The 24,741-nt window shown below is 41.0% G+C and overlaps 1 protein-coding gene and 1 long non-coding RNA gene across 2 annotated transcripts; both read left to right on the forward strand.

The window, feature by feature from the left end:
• The first annotated feature begins 318 nt into the window (after window positions 1-318).
• On the forward strand, window positions 319-3,305 carry KCNA1 (potassium voltage-gated channel subfamily A member 1). Its single transcript, XM_007089648.3, has one exon. It carries the CDS (start codon window positions 597-599, stop codon window positions 2,082-2,084), a length of 1,488 nt encoding a protein of 495 aa, XP_007089710.1. The 5' UTR covers window positions 319-596; the 3' UTR covers window positions 2,085-3,305.
• Window positions 3,306-14,273: 10,968 nt separating this feature from the next.
• Window positions 14,274-18,657, forward strand: LOC122240197. The gene is made up of 3 exons (XR_006219568.1): window positions 14,274-14,371; window positions 17,410-17,510; window positions 18,585-18,657. It is a non-coding gene; the product is annotated as an uncharacterized LOC122240197 (long non-coding RNA).
• The last annotated feature ends 6,084 nt before the right edge of the window (window positions 18,658-24,741 follow it).

Below are 24,741 nucleotides of genomic sequence, written 5' to 3' on the forward strand. Positions count from 1 at the left end.
TAGAGGTCTGTGCTCTTCGGTGTCTGTAGGTCCGTCCCATCTGAATGCTTCTGATTTTCTACCCCCGTATCACTTTCTATTTCTCTGCAGCGTCCATCGATCGCCCTGGTGGGAGCTTAGAAGGCGGCAGGCGAAGAGGGGTAGGAGGGGGGAGAGCCGAGGAGAAGCAAAAGGGGTGGCAGGCAAAGGGATCTGCTGAGCTGGCTCTGCACCCGGTCCTAGGAGGGTCGCAGAGGGGAGGGGTGGCCAGGGTGACCCCCGAATGGATGGCCGGGTCCGCTAGAACGGCACTGCGTTAAGACACCTTCCAGCAGGAAGAAATACCAACCCTCCCCCCCCCCACAACAAAAAGCTGCACCCGGGCTGCAGGCGAGGGGGGATTCCAAACTGAGCAAAAGACAGGGTAGAGGGGAAGGTAACGAGAAGGGAAGTCATAGATCTCTCCACCTGCTGGTTTTGAAGCCCCTCCCCCTGAACGTGGGGGGAGACGCGCACTCCGGTGGGGGGGGCGCTTGGGTCCCCCCCACCCCTCCTCTCCCGCTGCTTCCCACCCCCGGCCCTCTCCTGGTCTCTCACCCCTGTGCCCCGCTTCCACCATGACGGTGATGTCCGGAGAGAACGTGGACGAGGCTTCGGCCGCCCCGGGCCACCCCCAGGAAGGCAGCTACCCCCGGCCGGCGGAGCACGAGGACCACGAGTGCTGCGAGCGCGTGGTGATCAACATCTCCGGGCTGCGCTTCGAAACGCAGCTCAAGACCCTGGCGCAGTTCCCCAACACACTGCTGGGCAATCCTAAGAAACGCATGCGCTACTTCGACCCCCTGAGGAACGAGTACTTCTTCGACCGCAACCGGCCGAGCTTCGACGCCATCCTCTACTACTACCAGTCGGGAGGCCGCCTGCGGAGGCCGGTCAACGTGCCCCTGGACATGTTCTCCGAGGAGATCAAATTTTACGAGCTGGGCGAGGAGGCCATGGAGAAGTTCCGGGAGGACGAGGGCTTCATCAAGGAGGAGGAGCGCCCCCTGCCCGAGAAGGAATACCAGCGCCAGGTGTGGCTGCTCTTCGAGTACCCTGAGAGCTCGGGGCCCGCCCGGGTCATCGCCATCGTCTCCGTCATGGTCATTCTCATCTCCATCGTCATCTTTTGCCTGGAGACTCTACCTGAGCTGAAGGATGACAAGGACTTCACAGGCACCGTGCACCGCATCGACAACACTACGGTGATCTACAATTCCAACATCTTCACGGACCCCTTCTTCATCGTGGAAACCCTATGCATCATCTGGTTCTCCTTTGAGCTGGTGGTGCGCTTCTTCGCCTGCCCCAGCAAGACAGACTTCTTCAAAAACATCATGAACTTCATCGACATTGTGGCCATCATCCCTTATTTCATCACCCTAGGCACCGAGATAGCTGAGCAGGAGGGAAACCAGAAGGGCGAGCAGGCCACTTCACTGGCCATCCTCAGGGTCATCCGGTTGGTAAGGGTTTTTAGAATCTTCAAACTCTCCCGGCACTCTAAGGGCCTCCAGATTCTGGGCCAGACCCTCAAAGCTAGTATGAGAGAGCTAGGGCTGCTCATCTTTTTCCTCTTCATTGGGGTCATACTGTTTTCTAGTGCAGTGTATTTTGCCGAGGCGGAAGAAGCTGAGTCGCACTTCTCCAGTATCCCCGATGCTTTCTGGTGGGCGGTGGTGTCCATGACCACTGTAGGATACGGTGACATGTACCCTGTGACAATTGGAGGCAAGATCGTGGGCTCCTTGTGTGCCATCGCTGGTGTGCTGACAATTGCCCTGCCCGTACCTGTCATTGTGTCCAATTTCAACTATTTCTACCACCGAGAAACTGAGGGGGAAGAGCAGGCTCAGTTGCTCCACGTTAGCTCCCCTAATTTAGCCTCTGACAGTGACCTCAGTCGGCGCAGTTCCTCTACTATCAGCAAATCTGAGTACATGGAGATCGAAGAGGATATGAATAATAGCATAGCCCATTATAGACAGGCCAATATCAGAACTGGCAATTGCACCACAGCTAACCAAAACTGCGTTAATAAGAGCAAGCTACTCACCGATGTTTAAAAAGCCAATCAAACTAAAAAAATGCCCCACTTAGCAGCTTGAAAGACTTAAAAAAAAAAAAAGAACAAAAACCTAGTGACCCACGTCACTGTTTGTAGATACTTTACTAAATAGCCTTTGAATGCTCTGTTTAACTGTCAATGCATTGTTGCATTGAGGAATGGGGGGATGGTGAACCAGAAGCTTTCAAGATTCATGCAAAAAGAAACTATTTTCATTTTATTAAAAAATGGGAAAAGAAAGTGTATTTTCTAAAACTGGTTTAAAACAATTCAGTCCATGAGCTAGTCTAGGTAAAATAAGATTCATATGCTTCCCCATACTGAAACATTTTTAATCCTTTGGCTTCTTTAACTTTTTTCTTTTACTAAAAACCAGACGATCACTTAGAAATATAAAATTTAAATTTGCATGGGACTCCATTATAAAACTTTTGCAAACTGCACAGCACATTTAAGACAGTGCATCTGATGTATTATATGTAACATGATATACCAGCCAAAAGGGGCAATGAACAAATGTTGTATTTGTTTTGATCATCCCAACCATATATTACAAGGTGAAAACCCCCACAAGTGCACATACATGCACACAAAATTATTTAAGACTGGTTCATAAAGCACCTTATACATCTGATACTGGTCCTGGTCTGCAGGGATTTTCCCTCTGCCCCATTTCCCCTGCTCATCCATACTATTCTCTAAGAAAAAAGAAAACTGAAGTAAATTAACTGATTCGTCTGCAGTGCTGCTAAATTTCTCAACTGCAGGTGAGCCAGACACAGGTCTTTTCTCACCAGTCCTGCACCCTGACCCCTGGCCTCCAGAACTGGATGTAAAATCTTAGCCTCCTTATTGCAAGAGAGCACAAATGGAACTAAATGTAAGCATGTTTGAATCTGATCATATTTATTTTATAATCGCATGCCAAGAACGTTAACTCAGACAATAGGGGATAAGCTTACGTTGGAATCAACTCTTCTAAAAATAGATCCTCTTTTCATTTGCATTCACCGAAAGTGCACTCCTTCATTTATTAACTATTTTATTAGTAAATAAAGTACTGTATTTAAGTGCATATGTTAGTCAGATGGGAACAATAACTTTTTGGAGCTCAAAGCATGTTCTCTTATTCAGCATTATGGCCTATTTGATTAAGGGATACCTTGAATTAATTAATGCATGATTTCAGTAAAAAAAAATTTAAATCATAAAAATTAAAAGTTTGTGGGATGAAGGGCCCAAAAGAAAATAATGGGGGGTGGGGGGTGGGGGCCACTCAGTTGATTTTCCTGCCTTTGCTCAGGGAAATGTCAGGTTTCTGTGCAGGTGTAGGCAGAGAGAGGACCAATATGCCCATCCCTTAAAGGGAAGCTATGTGGAAAACTAAATAAGTCATCAAGGTATATATAGCAACACCTAAGAACAGGTATTCTTTCTAGCTGAAAATAAACACAAGCAAAACAAACAAACAAACAGACAAACAAACAAAAAAAGGTGCAATACTGCATGTTTTTGGTGCATTCTTAGGATGTAAATGAACATGTTTATCTCTTGTATGCATCCAAAGCAGAGCTGATTTCTTTTTGCAGTCATGATTTGAGGTCTGTAGAGACTTCAGCCCTCCCCTTGAGGCTCCCTGAAGAAACTCAACCAATTGATTTAATAGTTGCTTAGTGCCTTTATCCTGTACCCACAGTGAACTGCAGAAAGTGCCTCCATTAACACAGCTGAGAAGTTATGTAACAAAAGGGAGGAAGGGTTGAGGCACAGATATTTTGCTTTTGCTTTCTCCACCCTCCCTGTCTCACTTCACCACTGTGAGAAGACCACCCCATCCTGTACCCAGGAGAGAAGAGATCCAGGAGGGTGCTGTCTCCCTGGCCATCCACTGGACTTGGTCCCTTTGGCAGCCTGATCTGGGATGTACACTGGGACCTGAGACCGATCATCACTCTGGACATGAACCAGGAGCCCGTTTTCTCCCTCTTCTCCACCAGAAGCCAATATCAAGTTTTTGGAAATCTGTTTCTTGTCGAGGGCCACTCTGGATGTGAAAGGCTTCCTCAGGTCCAATGTAGTGTTCCTTGCAAAGTTCTGTATTTCTCCTCTGTTAGCAACAGCACTCTGCAAATCTCTGATGGTCTGTTCTCTTTAGGCATCAGTGTGGATGTGGGAACACTCCGTATATAATAACCTTCCCTGGGTCTTCCCTCCCGGCCCACTCCCTTCAGATATTTTCTATGATGCGCCTATGCTCTTCCTACCTGGCAGTCGCTTCACAGGCTGAGCATCTAACTTCTGCTGCCCCAGGCACCCAGCCCAGAGAATGCTGGGGACTCTAGGTCTAGCTGAAAGAGAACCACGTAACACAGGCCTCTGGGGCCTGGCAGCTGTCCACCAATGGAGAGGCACTCACAGCCTTTTTAAAGACACCGAGGTGGGGAATCTTCATTCTGCACTTAGCATGTGGCTGCCTGCTGCTGCCCACCCTGCCCACCTTACATTCCTGCCCTGCTTCTTCGGGAATCCTCCCTGTTACTTCTGTCCCTTCCCCCACCTGTCCTAGAACTAGCAGGGAGGCAATAAACCAAGAAGCTAGAGTAACACCCAGGCTGGCTGACTCAGTTGAAAGAAAGAACATGGATATTTTACTTTCCTGTGCGGCTTTTGAGAATCTGTAAGACTGATGTAACATCATGGAAGACAAGGGGCCAAGGACTGCACAGCATCTGACCACAGGGCATTAAACCCTCCGCTGTGATGTTTCCTTCTCTTTTGAACTTTGACTTATCCTGGCTATTCCTCTCCTACCTGCTTAAAAATCTCCAGTTTGGGAAAACAAAGCCAACCTCCCCCAAAATTCTGGGGATATCTTGATCTTTTATTTAGACTTGGAGGTCTAGGACACACAGAACTTGAAACGCTGCACTCCGTCAACAGCAATAATCCACTCAGTACTGTGGGATGGATGGGTCAGAGGATGAGAAAATGGGACCAAGACTGATCAGACTGGTTTTGGCTACCTGGTATACCTCTCATAGATTCGCTGGACTGGGGTTCTTCTGCATGTGTTACAGGAAAAAGGGCTGCATGCATGAGCCTGTTGGCCTGGGATTGGGGAAGAGTTGTTACGAATTTGGGTGGTAGGGGGGAAATGAATGCTGCTTATCCATCTGTAGCTCATTGCAACCAAGTCAGTAGGAATGGAGTACAGGGATTATCTGTGTAGCATAGGCATGCGAAGTTTGACAAAGCTCTTACCCCTCGCACTATAATGTGCTGAAATGTTTTTGTAGACCTGAAGGTGCACTTAACAAAACTGCCTATTAAGGAATGACTATCTTTTGGTTTACTTATATTTATTGTAGTGGGATTTTTACCTTTCAGTCCCCTTCCTCGATCTTGAGCTTTAATAGCTCATGTCCTGAATGCTTGTTTTCTCCAAAAGGAGAGACTTTCTGACATTGCTGATAGCCATAGCTCAGCTCTTCCAGTGCTTGGGGGCCCTAGTTCAATAGGGTTGGAAGTGGAAGGGCTGGGTCACACCAGGGCTGTTAGCCATCCCAGCATCTCTGAAGGGGTTAACTCACCTCAAGTGATCTGAATTCGAGAGAGACCAAAGACATTAATTTCCTCTGTCCTCAGATTTAGAGAAGACAGATTGTAGCCAGGAAAGCTTTTTGTTTTTGCAACTCCTCTTCCCCATCTGTGTACAGCCTTCCCTCGCTCCCCCTGAAGAAATAGAGTGCTGATTACCAGTTAGAGCAGTTCACTGGGGTGCATGAGTGAGTTAGCCTAGCAAAATCAAATGAACCAATGGCATATTCTTCTGGAATATGGCTGATGGACAGTCATTTCTCTAAAATTGTACAACTGTGGTGGAACCAAAGCACAGGTGACATCATAATCTTTACTCACTTGAGAATTAGAACACAGACAAACATGTAAATGGTAAGTGAGAAGATTTCTTTAAGTAGAAATTTGGTTTAGTCCATAAAGGGCCTTCTTCATGTTGTGTAGAGTTACAGATTTTTTCAAATTAGTTAACATCTGAAGAGTCCATAAAAATAGTTTCCTAACCCTCCCTTTTAGTATAGGAGACCTCAAAACACATGCTTTTAAACAATTTTACAATTGAATTCCTTGTTTGGTAGATTGCCTTGGACAAGAAGGAGAAAGAGCACATTAACAGAAGGCAATTCCCCATTTTCTTCCAGGGACAACTCATTCCTGGGAGTGGTGAGAATTGGTGGGTGGTAACCATCCATGGTATAGAATTGTTAGAAAGAATATAAACTGCCAAACAGCCATTTTATCTTCCCATTTTGTCAAGAAAGGATGAAGTCTTTCTATGTTTCTGTTCATTTCAAGAAGACAAATAAATACAAATTTTTAAACCAGACACAATCCAAGTTGAATTGCAATCTCAGGAGGTGGCCTCTCATCCACCATGCGGTGTATTAATACTCGTATTTATATCACGGAATTTCAGGGTATATGCGAACATGTTCAGCATGACTCAGGTAAATCTCAGAAGAATGTACTTTACTTACCATTTTTTGTAAAGAAGTGGACAGGAGCTGAGTTGTTAACCAAAACTGTTCCATTACCTTGGGTCACTGTGTGAACTCATTCAGGGTATAAGTGTAAGGCTCAGAAGTCTTGGGATTTAACGCCAGTCTCTTTGCTCAGGCAAAATGACCATGGGTTTCCTTGGGAAGTCCAATGTGTACATAAGGGGGGAGGCCCTGCTGACCTCAGGACTATTAGCTTTAAGGAGATTAGCCCTAGTCCCAGTGATTTTTATGTCGGAGCCAACTAGGAGTTTACTTTTTATGACATGAGACTTCACAGAGTCTAGAAGTGTTTTGTACCATAATCAGAGAAGAAGAAATGGTGCAAGGAAAGAAAACAAAACACAAAAGACCCCTTGCAAAATATTCCAGGTCAAAAGTTGTCTTCTCTCCAAAACCTGCAGAAACACCTTTCTTCTCATCAGTGCACTGTCTGGGAGCTGTTTGAGGCAGCAGCTGTAAGCTGACAGCATGGACTCTACGTGACATACCTCTAACATTAAAGATAATGGTATTACCAAGGTTCAAAACTAAAAATTGAGTGGTATTAATTTAAAGTGCACCGTCAGGACAACAAACCATTGAAGCTGAAAAAGCACTAGTTTCTTTCTTGAGTTTGCCAGTTGCTTACACCTTGAGTGAAGGGCGTGTCTCATTTCCACCTGCTGTGCATTTCCCCTGCCCTAACTGTTCAATATGTCAGGTGGAGGACATTGAATGTTACGAACTGAGAGCCTAACTGAAGCGCATAGTTTTCATCTATGCAATTTCACTTGCTTTTGTCACTTTATGATCTGTTCATATTTGGCATCAATTAAAGATAATTTTTAAGGATCTTATCAAGGAATATTGTGACTGGTTATTTGTCTCTTGTTTAACTGGTCTTTAGGGAAGTTTTTCATGTGGGATCTCTTTAAATAATGTGATGAGCCCAGGGCAAACTCATGAAGCAGCCTCGTGGTACTATCTCTTCTGTGCAAGGAAATGCACTGGGGTTGAATTCTGATAATAAATTCACAGTTTGGTCTCAGGTAGGATCCCAAGGAGAGGCCTTTGGAATTTGGCCTATGAAAGCAGTGGGGGAATCAAGCTTTGAAAAGGAAAAAAGAAATGAGGCCCCAGGGAGCAAAGTAATTGATTATATTCACTTAAATTGTTTTTGATTTGAAACTTTATTTCTCAGTTGCAGTCTAAGCCTTTCAGAAAGGATAGTGTGTGTGTGTGTGTGTGTGTGTGTGTGTGTGTGTGTAACAGTGCTGTGGTCTGGCATCAACTAACTTGATAATTACAATAAGGTGTTGGAAGCAATTTTGATGTGAAATAACAAAGTGATTCCTTGTTGTTCTTTGCATAAACTTTTCCCACATAGCTCTATGTGTGGTTAACATTTCTTTTTTTTTCTATTTTTTTGAATGACTTATTGGTGCATTTCCTTTTGATTCTTCCTGAGATTTCGAGGTTCTCTTTTCTTGACTTTCAATCTCACTTTATGCAAGCTTTTTATGTCAGACCAAACAGGATTACACGCTTTATGACAGGTGTCTGTTACGTGATGCATGCATGGTGTGGCAGGGGCATCATCATAGAATTGTATTTTATTGTGATGGGCTCACATTGTAAGATTTGGAGGTGAATGTTATTTTTGTTGTAGAAGTTGCTCATGAAAGTGGATCATGAGGCTGGCTGGGCTTCCTATGATTTTTCTGTTGTGATCAGAAAACAGACCAGTTGAACTCTGACAGAGAAAGGTAAGAGAGAGCTAGAACTATGTAAATGGCGGTGGGCAAAGGAGCCAGGACATTTACACCTCTGAGTGTGTTTCTCAAAGCTTAGCTTTGGAATGGTTTTCTTGAAGCAGAGATGGACAGATCCAGGGAGCTGTACCAGTAGGGTTGTAATGGAAGCTTTGCTGTATACCGAACTTCAAAAACAAGGCAAGTCAGTTTTAAGGGGAGGCCAATCAGAGGACTCAAGGACAGAAAGCTGATGTGATTTGATTCCAGCCTCTCTGCCACTGGGTAGGGAAACTGGCTGATGCTTCCTGCAGTCAGTCTAGATTTGTAGAGTTAACCAGACTGGAGCGTGGAGGGAAGGCTAACCCCGAGGCTGAACGGAGCCTGTCCATTCAAAGTCTTATGCAGATAAGACAGCATAGTAATGCTGCATGACTGGAAAGCAGCCCTTTGGACAGGCTTAAAAACAGGTCATTGAAAATATCCTATTTAATTAACTGAATTTAATATATAATTGATTTTTATAAAGCTTATTTATTTTGAGAGAGAGAACATGAGCAGAGGAGGAGCAGAGAGAGAGAGAGAGAGAGAGAGAGAGAATCCCAAGCAGGCTCCACACTGCCAGCATGGAGCCTGATGCAGGGTTCCAACCCATCAAACACGAGGTCAGGACCTGATCCTTAACCAAGAGTTGGATGCTTAACCAACTGAGTCACCCAGATTCCCCAAATATACCATCAATTTTAATATGCACTGTTATTTGACATATTTTAAAGAACAAGACAACATGTTATGATCAGCTGTATTAATTCATCCCAATTTTAGAGATGTAAAAATGTTACAAAAAAAAGAAACAAAAGAAAAAGAAAAAGAGAATCTTTGAATTAATGAACCACCATGATTTAAACATTATTTCCCCCTTTGTTTCCTGGTATGAGAATAGCTTTGAATTCTAAACCCATTAAATTTGCAGTTCCTTCAGATCTGAGCCGTTGCTTCAGGTTTTCTTTTCACTATCTGTTAATACCACAGTGTTTTTGCTCAGCCCTGTCCTTAATTTCGGCTTTATGCAGATACGTTTTGGAGCCTCCTGTCTTCATGCTGGAGGCCTCAGACTTCATCATGTCTGGAAGGAGCTTTGTTGTTGCTGCTCCCCCCTCCCTTGCCCCTCAACAGACTCCCTCTCTTAGAAGATGGTCAGAACCTCTCAGCTCTTGGCTTTTATCAATTTTGGGGCAACCTGACACCCTCGATCCCAGGAAGGTGCTAATAGCAACACCTCCAGTTTGTTTAGTGCTTTGCAGTTTTCAGGTCACTTCCACGTTAAGTATGTTGTTCTGTTCTGCTTGGGGAATTAGGTAGGGCTGATATCACTGTCCTTGTCTTATAGGCCAAAGGATCTGCCCAAGGTCACTGGGTGGAGGGGGCAACCCTGGGTTCATTGATGTTTCCATGGTCCATTGCTGGCACATGATAGGGACTCTGAGTGTTTATTGAGCTGCTGGAATGCTAGAAAGTGTAATGTTACATAGTAAAGAGAAACTAGTAGGCTTTGCTTAGGGATGTAGGCTCCTTGAGTCTTTAAACTGCTCATTTCTAAAATGGAAATGTAATGGAAATGTTGTGGGATTAAATGAGATGACACAGGTTAACATGTTTGGTAAATTCTAACATGTTCTAGAACACATGTTATATGTAAGATACAACATATGTGTTATATGTGTTCATATGTTCTATGTGAGATAGAAATAGTTATGTTTTTAATTAAAATGAGAACAGAGGAGCAGGGGGAGGGGGCTGCCAGATGATTTCTCCTCAGAGGAGGAACTGTCCTTTAAAGGAAGACTCCAGGGGGATCAGATGCTTAATTCAAAAAATAATGGTATTATGGTAGAGTTTGAAGACTTGGGGGGCAGAGACATTTTCAGTGGGAATTTTCAGTATATCCTGCATATAACAACAGCCATGCTGCAGCCCCACAGAATACCGAGCCACCATTTCTGGTTCTGTTCCTCCCTTACACTGTCACATAATACTATTTTACTTCTTCAGACCTCAAACATCAAGGGCACGCTCTGCTCTGTTACAAGTGAAGGAACCATAAGATATCTTCAGTCATTTGCATCCCTTCTCTTTGCCTCATTTCCCTCATGTACAAAATATTGTGTGATTTAATTTTTTTCTTTCCACCTGTGAATATTGAGAAATAAAGCAAGATGTTGTTTGCAAAGTTTTCTCATATGCTTGTCTGAGAGATATTATATAAATATAAATATATTCTTAACTTCCCTTGCTAAAAATAAAATAACCCTCACAAGCACACATGAATCAATGCAGCCTTTTCTTGAATAGCGCAATACTACAAAGATGTTTATAAAAATGTATAGGTTATCTCCACTGTGGTCCAACTCTTTCTTCTTAAAAATTATTAGATAGAGTAGCCGTGATTTACATGACAGTGGAACTTTCATCTGAGGTTCTCAAGGAATTTCATTGTAATTAAGAAGTTGAGTATTTGTTAGAATCTTTGGCTCATGCAACATTTTTCTAGAGAATAACATTCAGGGGTTACATTCTCTACCTTATTAATGATTTTTTAAAGATACAATTTACATGGCATGTTCATGTTTGCTGAAATAGATAACATGTTTCCATGTTGTTTCAAGTGCCCAGCAGTAAATACATTTTAGGAATGTTTCTAGAGAAACTAATTCCAGTAGAAATTATTTTTTCAGAATTGAAATCAGAGGATGATCAGTGAGTAGGAGCTTAAGCTTTGGATAATTAAGTTTTGAGCTGAGGGCCACATCCAACTTTTATTAAAAATGCTCATTTCTCGATGTATTAAGACTGTTTGGAAATCCAAGGTGCTTTAATTATCTCTACAATGATCATTGCTTTTTTCCATTCCATAAAATATTATTTCACTGTTACAGGAAGGAAGTAATTTGTTTTTATGTGAATTTCAAAGGAAATTTCTGAGAGTAAGTTTTGCCCCATCATTGTTCCCTCTTCATTAGCAAGCAAAATAATTTTTAATCTTAGAGGAAGTAGTGTATACAAATCTTAAAAGATGGGATGCCCAGCTCTTAGTTTTTGAAAAATCACAAGATATTGGCTTATTGGTTTATTATTTCTTTTTAATGTTTATTTATTTTTGATAGAAAGAGAGACAGAGTGTGAATGGGGAAGAGGCAGAGAGAGAGGGAGAATGTGAAGCAGGATCCAGCCTCTGAGAGGTCAGCACAAAGTCCCACGAGGGGCTGGACATGGGGCTCAAGGTGGGGCTCGAGGCGGGGCTCCAACTCAGGAACTGAACCGTGAAATCATGACCTGAGCCAAAGCTGGACACTTAACCAACTGAGCCAGGAAGGTGCCCCATATTGGCTTATTGTTAAAGGACATTTCTAGTTAAGATAGAATGACTTTCTTTTAGGTTTCCAGAGGATGAAGTTCCCTTTTGTTGGCATTTAAAAAATAATGTTTATCTTGAATGGATAAAGATGAATACTCTAAACATCATCAATCACAGGTTTAGTAATTAAAAAAAGAAACAGAACAATTTATAGCTCCCATAATTAGCATGTTGGAAGAAAAGTATTTGTCCTCTGAAACAGTTTTCAGGTGGTGCAGTAGAGCAGCGTTTCCAGCCGGGACACCCACTGGATGGGCAAAAGGAGGTCATTTAGCCTGAAAAAGGAAAATACTTGTCTTTAATTATAAATCTCAAGATTGTAGCAAGAGTATGATGGGCAAAATGAAAATGATATTGTTTTACCTTTCTGAAGGCAGAGAGTTTAGCCGGGATAATTTTCAAGTCTTTAGTTTTAAAATAGCTGGTTAGGAAATAGGCTCACAGTGGGGAGATTTGAGACTCTGGCTCATGTGTTGTGCATATTAAACCACTCATTAATTATTATGATGACTAAAGCCATGCTTCATCAGTTAATGCGGTTTAATGTTCAGTGATGGGACTATTATGTTGTTTCTAAAAAGCCATAGATATTGTGTTATGGGTCAATTCACTGCACTCAGTGGTCAGTCGAGTTGTGATTTGGGTTTTTAAACTCAGGATTATATTATCCAGGAAGCTTACTGGAATCCAGTAAGATAGACTCTTTGTTATCACAGATTATATAGATAGAGTCTCACGGAGAAGAAAAGAGATTCTTCAGATTTGAGGATATGGTCTTGGGAAGCCTTAGCATTCTCATGTTCAAAACCGAGTAACATTTTCATAGGTCCTAAACGTACTGACCTAAAAGGAAAACGGTTAGAGGTGATTTTTACAAGACAGAGTCTTGTAAAATGAATGAGGATAACCATGTTCCATTTAAATTTATTTGCTTTATACCTGACAGCTTTATATTAGGTGCGGTTTCCACTCTCCGCATAAATACAGTGGCTCTGTGAATGAAAATTCTGAATTTGTCACCTGTTGCAGCAAGTCCCAATTTCTCTGGCTGCACTGACATTTGACCCTTATTGTATTGGGTTCAGTTCCTCAGTTCCATAAACACAGTAGTTGAGAATAACCATGAAAACGGTTATTCTTGGTGCCCTTTTCTTTGGGAAGGAACCTTATTTTGGATTACTTTGACAGAGATTGTAACTTTAACCATTGATAGTTTATTGCTGAGTTCTCTCCCAAGACACAAAGACTGAACACCTCCAGAAAATACATTTCTTCCTCCATTCTAGTTGAGATTGGATTGGTACATTTTTTCATACATATCCCTGCTTCCTTTAGAAGTCAGGCGTTGGCAGTTCATTTTTCTAGAAAACTGTTCATATTCTTAGGCTATCAGGGGTTTGACTTGTTAGAACATCATCTTTTGGATTTATGGTTGTAGACATCCTAATATTTTCTGAGAATCTTAAAAATTCTGTTTTACTGGCACTTCAGTGCTATGTATCTTTCAAGACCAAAGGTGGAGAGGGTCAGAGCACTTAAAGATGGAAAAATAGAAATTTATTTCTTCCTCGTTATCCTTTCCTTCCCTGTACACTATTAAGTGCCCATACATCACTTATTTGGGGGACCTGATGTCTGTATTGCCAGGAAAATGCCTATCCTGATACCCAGTTCATGTATGTGCACACACACACACACACACACACACACACACATTTATACAGTCTGATCTCTACTCATCCACCTGTCCATGAACCCATAGGTATCACCTGTGTTATAGGTGTGTTAGCCAAAATGGGGTAGCACTTTTAATCGATACTACAGATTTGTCACCACTCCCTTTTAATTAAGCAACACACACACAGAGACACACAGTAAGATATCATGATAAACTTTTCCATTTTGCAGTTAAAGAAACTGTAATTCAAAGTAAAGGAAAAAAAACCAAACACCAACAGCAGAAGTTGGGGATCCTAGCATATTTTCCAGTGGGCTCTGGGTGCTCACCACAATGAATATAGTGACAGTGTATCTGATTCTCTCTTGCTTGGGTTTATGCTCCATTGCTCCATGGATAGCTCAGGCACATAGTGACAGAGAGTGGCCTGGGGTGGAAAATATGTATGTGGATCGTCTCTGAACATTGGTCTCTTCCTGCCGGGACCAGTTCCTTCCACTTTGTTAAGTTCAAAAAGTGTCTATTTTCTGTTGTGTGGTCTGCTGAGAAAGTGACCTTCCTAAGTGGAACACTAAAGCTGGAAACTTTCCTTGCCCTTGCAGAATTTGGGTCAGTGGACCTATGGCATATGTCTTTACTCCTCTAAGACTTTGCTGCTTTGTAAAATAACTAACTAACCAAATAAATAAATAAATAAATAAATAACTGCCTTAACAATGTTGTTCCCCTGACTCACAAATATCAAACTATTTTGATACTTTTGTTATTTTGATGTTTTGGAAAAAGCTGCTGTACCTCCCAAAGCCTGGCAACATTCCTCAGATTTGTGTGAATTGAAGACATCTCATAAATGAATAAAAATTTAAGTGATATAACGTACTTAAGGTAAATAGTTTTGATATTATTTAAACTAACGGCTCAGTAAACTTGGACTCCCAGCTTTATTTAGACTCTAAATTTGCAAACCACAGGAAAGATGCAGTTTTGTTTGCTGTATGTACAAATGCTCCACCATTTAATGGTGTCTTAGTTAAAGGGGTAGTGTAATAAGTGTTCCTTTTTTATCATTTGCAATTTATAAGAAACCTTCACATACATGATCTTATTTGACCCTTACAGTGGCTTCTTGAGGAGACAGGTAAGTTCTGACTCTTTCTTTTTCCAGCTGCAGGTTGAGTCCTCCTGGGGAATAGACTAGGAGGTGGAGAGCCATGCAGAAGACCGTTAGGGAGTGCTCTCAGGGGATTATACCCGGGAGGGGAGAGAAAGTGAAGCTGACCAGAGGGAGGTGTCAGGCTGCAACACAGTTACAACAGAGGCTCGGTCATCCCTGTAGGGAACTCTGAAGCTACAGTGAGTGGTCCTTCAGACTTTCCCTGAGATGGGATAAGGGGGCAGGACTTTACTTGTTTTTGCTGACCCATCTCTGGATGAGGATACCCTGAGAAGAACTTAACCTTGGGTGAGGTCACTGTCTTCATTAGAGGCAATTCCCAAAGAGGGCTCATGGCTGAGGGCATTCCCAGCAGTTGAGGGGTGAGTTATTCAGTTGTGAAGGGGGCTTGGGTCTTACATCAGAGCGCCCGTAACAGAGGACGTCATAAACTTGTATGTGGCCAGAGGGAAGGTACCAAGAGGGAGAAAGATGAACAGTAAAGCAGAGGAACATTCAAAAGTGGGATCATCAGTTTCTAATAATCGAGAGTTTACTGTAGTTCATAGATTGACTTGTTAAATGGATAAAGTGCTCTGAGGCCCCTGGAGGTGCTTCTTTCTAATGCATGCTAGAAGGCATCTTCCAGACTAGCCTGAGCTCTCCTGTATGGATTGAGTTCAATTATTAATCAGGAGTGATGGGCAATGCTGGCTAATGCTGCCTAATGGCACAGGCTGGGTAATTGTGCTCCTTTGTAATGCATGTTCAGAGCACAGATTCGGATGGTATTGACACAGTCTGCTCCTCGCTCCGCCTGAACACCTCTGTGGTGTAATGCTTTGAGTTCCCAGTAAAATGCACCAAACCGCTTGTGTGACTTAATGCATCTGTGTAACATTAGCACTTCCTCTTAATGTGTCACATGGATGACAAAGAAGTGCCTGGAAAGGAGTTGGTGGGAATGGGGCTTTTAAAAGCAAACTCAGCCTGTGTGGCCCTATCACCATGCCCCTAAGTGTTTTTGTGGCCAATTTAGAACTACTCAGCATGGACATCATACACCTGCATCCTCCTTAGCAGAGTCAGCTTGGCATTTGGTCCAGAAATGACAGGGTTATTTAGATTTTCCATCTGAAAACAGACCTCAGAAGAACTAATTGTTTGGGCAGCTTTGCACTTGGACCTGAAAAAAAACCTCTAGGCTATGGTGATTAATGGTAATTCTGATTACTCTGTGTCTCTAACCTGCTAGCAGGAAATTTGCATTTGCTAAAAATCCAGCTTGTTGCGCTCCAGATCCAGATCTGATCCAACGTGCATTTGAGTCTATTCAGAGAACAGATATGATTCCCCAAACATCTGTCATTCTGTAGTATCAAACCACGGTTGTGTTGGAAATCTAGATTTTATATTTTGAATCCCAAACCATAGCATTTTAATACTTAAAGTGTAGAATAAAATGTCAGCTTCTTTAGGCTTAGGGAGTAAATCATACAAGCCCATGGATCCTTGCAGTTTATAAACTAACCATTTAAGGAGTGAGATTGGGTTAGTCATATTCAAGGCCTGCCAGTTTTGGAGGTGTGAAAGACCCTAGGATATTTAGATTTTGCTGTAATCACTGGGACCCGAAGCCTGCTGGTCTCTGAACAAAAGACGAGGGAAGATAAAGAAGCTGTCACCTCAGAGGTTTGACTCTCTTACCTCCATTTTGGGAATACTGTCTCTGTATGTATGTGTGTCCTCATGCAGTATTTTTCCTTTCTTAGTTACTTTTCTTTCTTGCTTCTAAGTTTTTCTAGCCACCAGTAAAGCAGTAGCAAAGCATGACCCTATTTCAGATGAGACTCTTCCAGAAAAATGACCTGTGGGAAAACCTCAGTTGGAACAGAGAAGTCCATTTCTTTCTAGCACTCTAGAAACATCATCCCTGTCATCTGAGTCTTCTAGAAAAATGAGCTAGTGTCCCAAATGAGTTCCCTTCTTTAAGTGATAACAAAATTGAAAGGACTCTAAAGAAATGAGATCATTAACATCTCAGTGAAGGAAAGGGTTATTTCTATGGAGTAAATGGAATAGCTATAAGGAACTGTGGGAGATAGATTAGATTGTACAAATAAAAAAAACATTTGCTTCTACCTAAGACTCCACTGATCCACTCTTAGAAAGATATTTCCAAGAACATGAGACTCAGAATTACCTGTCCTTTTATTGAATTCCCTTGTGACTTATGCCATATGTGTATAAGGGGGCTTTAGAAGCCTAGTCCATGGTCATTTTTCTCCATGCAAAGTCTACAGATTAATGTAGGGAGCAAACATTAATGTAATTAATGCAAACTCTACCCTGGATTTCATAATTCCCAAACCCTACTAATCTGAGATGACTATTTTAAATAGCACAGCTTCCATTTAGACAGAATTTCTATTCATCCACACTTAAGGATGGAATAATAGGAGCCTATTATATACATGATATATGTACATCATGCATATAGAGGATCGAGGTTTGCATCAGCTGGAGTCAAGTTACATTTGGTTGGGAAATTGTGCGTGACAGTATGAGATATGGAGATGTCTACCGACCAAACCAGTTTGGTTAGCATAAGCTCTAGTCCACAGTTGTAACACACTAAAAATCCAGAAAACTTCCAAGACCTGGAATATTTTTAGTTGCTGTGAAATGAAAATTGCTTGGGTGTTAGCTACTTAAGAGAGAAGATAAGGAAGCTTATCCTTGTTATAAAGTTTTCTCTCTGTCTTTGCAGCCATAGGGCAAGGGCAGCTCCTGGGCTTCTTGGGCAATGTTTCCACGAGCATGTTCTTAACTCAGCGGTAACATCACAGAGGTACTGGTGCTGTCAGAATGGTGGGTTTTGGTTTGGTTTGGCTTTGGTTTTTACGCGGATGCAAGATCTGGACTCAGAAACCATTTACTGTGTTACTATTAGTATGCCCTACAACTCTTGTAGTTGGTCTACTTTTTCTCTTTTCTTTTTAATTCCTTCCTTCCTTCCTTCCTTCCTTCCTTCCTTCTTCCTTCCTTCCTCCTTCCTTCCTTCTTCCTTCCTTCCTCCTTCCTTCCTTCCTTCCTTCCTTCCTTCCTTCCTTCCTTCTTCCTTCCTCCTTCCTTCCTTCCTTCCTTCCTTCCTTCCTTTCTTCTTTCTTTCTTTCTTTCTTTCTTTCTTTCTTTCTTTCTTTTCTGAAGTGTTAATAGACAAGCCTCCATTTCCATTGCAGCATGGAGATCTTTATACCCAGAGAAACCAAAATTGTTTGGACCTTGTCTATAAACCAATGGTGACAAGATCTGATACTAATAATGCCTCGGATACATGTCATGGAATAATAGAAACTCAGAGTTGACCTGAACCTTTAAAGTCATCTTTTTCTTCACCTATTTGTACTTAAATGATCTCAACAGCCTCCTTCCCAGTTCCCCATCTTTTCTGTATTGTGCCACTTCAGTTTGATAGTCACTGATTTGCAAGTCTGGTTCTGTCATTATATCATTGTATCTTAAACATGATTCTACTGATGGGGAAAAGCAGAGCACTGGAAAATGTCTCGCTGCTCAAGGTCAGAAATTCTGATTCTTGAACTAGGATTTAGTCACATAGTCTTGTACTGCTATGAAGATAAGTGATCTGATGCAAGATTGGAAAAATGGTATAAATAGTAATAAGTATATTTTGTTCTTGTGACCATTTTAAGTCATTCTGTCTGGACACAGTGGTGGTTTAGCATAATGTTCAGAACGTTCATTTAAGCCAATTTCAAAATGCATTTATTTTTCTGAACAGAGATGTATATAATTTATTTAAAAACATCTTTTCATAAATGTGTTGAGGTCTTCCTAGTACAAGATGTACATAATTGTATATTTCACTAGTGCTGTATATTGTAATATTAAATCTTTTTTTTGTTTGTTTTTGTTTTTTAGCATATCACACACTATTTTATCAGCACAAGCTTTCAGCCATAAAGGAAATAAAATCAGACTTTGGCTAGAGAAGAACTTTAGCAAACATTAAAGATTTGTCTACCTCTTTAGATGTTTGGTATCATTATTCCCTTACTTAAAAGTATCAATTCTTTCCTACTCTATACAGGGTAAAGTTCACATTCCTTAGTGTGGTAAAGTAGGACATTAGACATCCAATGCAGCAAACCTCCCATGAAAGGGGTACACTTCTTCTCTTCTCTCTTAAGTAGCTAGCACTCAAGAAATTTTTATTGCATAGTGTTATCTTATGCCACTTTAATTTGTGCACTACCTCACAGAACCACTCACCATTTCCAGAAATTTCCACCCACCATTTCTAGAAATGAGGTTAATGATACATTTATTTATACATCACTATATCTCTGCATGCATAGTTCTTTGCTTGAATATATGTTGGTTTCCTACTTTTATTATTACTAGATGGCTATTCAATCCATAAACACCCAGCTTGGTCATCACCACCATTGGATCCCTATAACAATTAAAAATATATTCAAATAGATTCTTATTTTTATCTATCACTCCATTACACTGCATTTCTCAGGAGTAGGAATCATGTTTGGTATATAGTAGGTGTTCCATAAGTCCTGGTTGAATGAGGAAAGAAATAATTTTTGCTATGGCGCAGATGCTGTGGGCAGAACTCAAGAGAATTTTGCAAGCAGGTAAGATTTTAAGTGCTCATAATGTATTATCTATGCAACAGCTTTCTTCAAGGAACTTAATGTTCTAAAGTCTTTAGCCTTATTTTATCCTTCCAGATTTACCATTTGACTTTTGAAAATAGGGTAAATAGTACTCCATCTGTTATTCCTATGGGCAGGAAACAGGCATATCTCCTTCACATGGCCCATATAGGTCTTCCTTATGACTCCTTTGCCTCAATACACCAAGTTAAAAATTACATAATGGGGTTGATAACTGCACTTCTGTAAGCATCCCTAGGAGAGGGGGGGAGACAGGGAGACCTTTCTGGAAAAGATAGTGAAACAAGCCCAGAAAAGGAAGAGAACCTTCTAAAAATGACACTAAATTAATGGCAGATCTAAGACTAGAAGCCAGAAGGCCCAACAGGGCTGAAATATTTTCTCTCTCTTAAAAGTCAGACTATTACTATTCATAGTGCAGTGGGGACTGCTTTTTGTCTTTCTGTTCTCACTCAAGTCTAGGAGTTGTGTGCAGCTTTCCACTTAGGTCTTCTGATTTTCAGGGCTCATGAAAGCAGATCAACTCTTTTAATGCTTCCAGAATTAAACAAGCCCAAGTCTTCCTATCCCTCCCCCCAAAAGCATCATATTATAGAAACATTGGGGTTATAAAAGTAATTTGCCCTACATAAATGTCTTCAGGGAAAAGCTGTGCCATAGGTTCTCTTTGTTGAAGATCAAGTGGTCTCTCCTAGGTGAGCCGGGTCTCCTTTGTCACCCAGTTGAATCCTGTCCTTCTCTTCTTTGCTAATATTGCCTCTACCATCCCCGTCTTGTGCTATTTCTTTGTCCTCTGTGGTGTTTGCAACACCTCCCAATATAGCATCCTCCTGCCTTTAATAAACGTGCTGTTAGTGTTTTCCCCTCCTACCTCATCATTAATAAAGATGTTAAGGAAAACTGGGCCCATCACCAATCCATGGAACACCCCACTAAACACCTCCCACCCACTCGCAACATAACCATTTATCATTACCCTTTGTTTACAATCCTTTCAACTCTTCCTCATCCATGTGGCAGTGCTTACACCCCAGCCAGCTTGCACTTCTTCCTCCAGGGCGACAGAGAATCCTGCACTCTTCAGCTGCATTGTAATCAGCAGGATAGGCTTTGTTTGGTGACAGTGCAATTTGGTGAGAAGTACGGGATTTGATGAAGAAAGAATACAAATGCTTGAGGTCTGACATATACATATTTTTTAGTGATTATTTCCAAGAAGGAATAGATAGCACACAGAGGGTTGACTTAGGAACCGGATGCCAAGAAAATGACAAGTGTAGCCAGTTAATCTGCCAAAGAGATGCTAGCAGTTTTGTCAACCCAGAATGTATGTAGAGACACTTAGAGAAGCACATACACTCACTCACTTTCTTGTGGCTTAAAAATAGGTTTATACTCACCCTTGACTCCCAAGTGTTAGATAAAGAACAAACTCTCTTGGTCTTTTCTTAGGACTGGATTTTATTTAACTTTGATATACAGACTCTGAGAATTGAAAATCAAGTAAGATAGGGTCTCTGTTCACAAGGAGCTCAGTGTGGGAGACAGAGGGGCTCTAGCACTGGCAGTATGGTGGGGTAAGCTCACTATCAACACGCAGGCATCCTTACTTTTTTGGGGGGGCAGGGGGCTTATGACAACAAAAATATATTCTCTCATACTTCTGGAGGCTAGAAGTCTGACATCAAGGTGTCATGAAGGCTGTGCTCTCTCTGACGGTTCTAGGGAAGATTCTTACTAGCGTCTTCTAGCTTCCAGTTGCTGACAATCCTTGGTGTTCCTTGGCTTGTATGGGCATCACTCCAATCTCTATCTGTCTTCATGCAGCTGTCTTTCCTTCATGTGTCTGTGTCTAATTCCCCTTATTTTATGAGGATCCCAGTCATTGGATTAGGGCCAACAACTAATCCAGTAAGCATCATTACATTTATCATTACAGATTGTTCCTTTTCTACCTGTGTTAATTGATCTAATTTTGGTGTGTGTCCACATTCTGCCTCTCTTGAGTTATAGTTGCTCAAACTGCACACTGTATTCAGGCATAGATATACCATAAAAGATGAAGAAGCATTTTCTTTATAATGCCCGTTTTGTCCAGCAACTCTTTAGATTAATTTCAGCAGGGTATCTTTTCTCAATTCTCTGAACTGTCAAAGCATGATATTTACCTCTTTTATGGTACCTCACACCTAATGAAGAGTTGTTTATGTCTTTCTGCCCCACTACATTATAAAGTACTTACTGGAAGGAGCCACACTGTGCGTATATGTGTGGCTCCCACAAAACCTTACTTGCCTTACTTGCCTTAATATATGCATGAATAGATGTACATAAGAAGGAAGGAAGGAAGGAAGGAAGGAAGGAAGGAAGGAAGGAAGGGGTGGACATCTTACTATTCTACCAACTAAAAATTAAAATAAAAAAACCCCAAAACTATTTTCCTTCCTGAGACCTTTTCCTCTCACTTTTCTACTGATAAAATTCAATCAGAAGGTGATGAGGAAAAATAAGTGATATGGGTCTAAAGGATGTCAATAAGTTTCACATAACAAAACAGAATGTGTTTTGTCCTTCCCTCCCCACATTTGTTCTGTTAACCTGACCTCTCCACAATTCCTTTTCATGAGCCTCTGCACTCCTGTGGGTGGCCAGCTCCTGCACCTCCCGTGGGAGATGCTGGCATTGCTGGTACCCCGATGGGATTTTGTCTACCTCTCCCTCTATACTAGATAGTGCCTAACATACTCATCTAAAACTTGAAAGGAAAGGATATTTTAAATTTGCATACGCCTTTTTAATCTTTCTTCAAATCACCCTGTGCTCTGATTCTCTCCATTTCTGTCTCAGTGATTCTTACATCTTAGCAATTTCACATCACTTGCATCCTATAATAGCTACTTAAATCCCATTTTGATTTTTTTAACTGAAGATAATGGTTGACAAGGGTGTAAATATGAATATAATTCCACCCCTTCTTTTTGCTTGGGGATGAAACTAGCAGGGAAATGCAGAATATTACATGCATAAGTGTGATATTTGAGTGAGCAAGTTCAGTAGAACGAAATCAGGTGGGCTTTTGCACATCTGGGTTCTGGTGCTGTGGCTTCGCCATCGACAGGTGGTGTGATCCTATGATAGTTACTTCCTCTTTCTGGACCTCAGGTTCCCCATCCTTTGCAATCCTGATCTCTAGGTGTCTTTCCAGCACTGTGGATGCCACGCAGGGTAAAACAAAGTTGAACATCATTCTTGGGAAGAGTCTCAGTACAATCGTACAATCTCAAAGCACAATTGGCTTTGTATTGTCAGCAGCTGGCTCTTCACTTTGTGTTTATTCAGACCTCCTGCTTCTCATACCACCCTCCTGCTTCTTCCTTATGATTGAGTGAGAAGGAGGGAAGTGAGACGATTGCATCAAATATTACTTCTAGGCACTTCTTGTAATGTTTGGGGGAAGATCAATTTTTTTTAAGTAAGCCTATTCATTTCTTTTCGGATTTGATTTTAAGGTTTTATACTGATTTTTCTGGAAAGTAGAAAGCTTCTTTTAACAGGGACGATATGGACACTTAATGGTGCTTAATAGAATGAGTTTTTCTGATACTTAAAATGACATAGTGATGATGCAGGAGCAAGCTGACTAAGCTGAGCCTGGTAAGCTACATTTATTCATTTATCAATTATTCATACTTGGACTTCTTCCAGAAATAATATAGAGTGGTATACAATAAAAAATCACATTGGCAAAAGTATTGTAAAGTCAAAGGTAAAAAAGCCGTGTAGTGAAGGGAGGAGAGACAATTGTACAGAAAAGCCAGAGTTAAAGATTTTTATTTCAATTGAGCACAAACTTCACCCTTGAGATTCCTGACAGCCAAGGAGAGAAAGGAAACATAATGAGTCACATGGTTCTCATCATCTACTAAAAAAAGCATGTTATGCCTTGAGGTGATGTGATGCCTTGGTCTAATTTTTCTCTAATACTAAAACTCTAAGAGCAATTGAATATATGATTTTTATGCCAATAAGAATTTTTTCATCCTTTATTAGTGCTTTTACAACAGCTGTAGAGTTTTAACTTTATAAAACCATATTTTATATTGACCTTCAAATAAAACTGAAGGCATGTTATATTGTAATTATGAAAGCATTTCTATTGAGATAAAATAAAACAGTACGTGGGTTCTTGTTTTTGTTTTGTGAAATTGAAGTTAAACTGGACTCAGTGATAGACCTTAAAGGATCAGAAGATAGAATTGTTATAATGTTCCTTATATTATCTGTCTCAAAGAGGAATGGTCTCCTGCATGCTTTTGACAGGATCTAGATAGTATACCATCTGAGTGCGAAACATATAGGAAATCCAGCTTTTTGTAGAAAAGGTAACCATATGCTTTAGCTACAGAGCAGATTGGTGGCAAATTCAACATTTTGCTGTGCAATTAAAAAGCTTCCCTTGTAATTTTACCCTATGGCAATGCATTTCATATGACATGGAAGTGGCCGCTGGCTTTTTCAGACAGGGTTAAATTTCGACATTTAAAGTCAGGATAACTGTGAAGGTAGATAAATTCTATACGGGATGTAGTTTTCCCATTGGGGATGTAGCCTTGAGTATAAGTTAATTCTTGAAGTCCATGGATATAATCACTGTGATGTAGTATTTCTCCAAATCATTGAATTATGAAACTGTTTTACTTACAGCAAAATGATAGAACTTCAACAGGAGCTTATGAAATATAATGTGTGTTGAAGATGTGATATCACAGATGAATTAATAGTTCTAAGAAATGATCAAATTTTATTCATATGTTTAATATATAGTAAACATTGACTAATATCATAAAGATGTTAAAATCACAAGATATGATGCATAACATAGACTAACAGTCTTCAAAGACATGATGCGCTATTTGATGCTGGTTTGCAGTTATTCAAGACAAGGTCTGAGTTTCCAACCCCTTCACTTTTCCAGAGTGCTTTTGGTAGGTAAGGTATGAACACAATCTCTGAGCCAATTAGGGATCACAATATCAGCTTATTATCCGAGGTACTGACAAATTGTGTTATAGGGCATCATTTAGACTTGAAGCATGCTTGAAGCAAATTGAGAGTCCTCTCTTTCTGTATCACAGAGAGCTGAACCTGCCAGCCAAAGCTTAGAAAGAGAAGCAGAGGAGTTGTCAGCTCTCTCTACATCTCCACACACACCACACCCAGTGGTTTGTTTGAACCTATGGAAGCCCACTCAAGAGAGCCAATTGTTAAATTTTCAGGAATTTTGCAAGCCTATTGTAAAATGTAGCCATTATAAAAAAATAAATATTATAAACTTTAAATTAAGGAAATTATATTTAAAACAATGACACTATTCACAGCTGATCATT

This window comes from Panthera tigris, chromosome B4 (assembly GCF_018350195.1).
Source record: "Panthera tigris isolate Pti1 chromosome B4, P.tigris_Pti1_mat1.1, whole genome shotgun sequence".
Classification (NCBI taxonomy): Eukaryota; Metazoa; Chordata; class Mammalia; order Carnivora; family Felidae; genus Panthera; species Panthera tigris.

Bases quoted from the DNA above. Each gene is read 5' to 3' on its own strand.
- KCNA1 (XM_007089648.3), top strand. From the start codon at position 597: ATGACGGTGATGTCCGGAGAGAACGTGGACGAGGCTTCGGCCGCCCCG.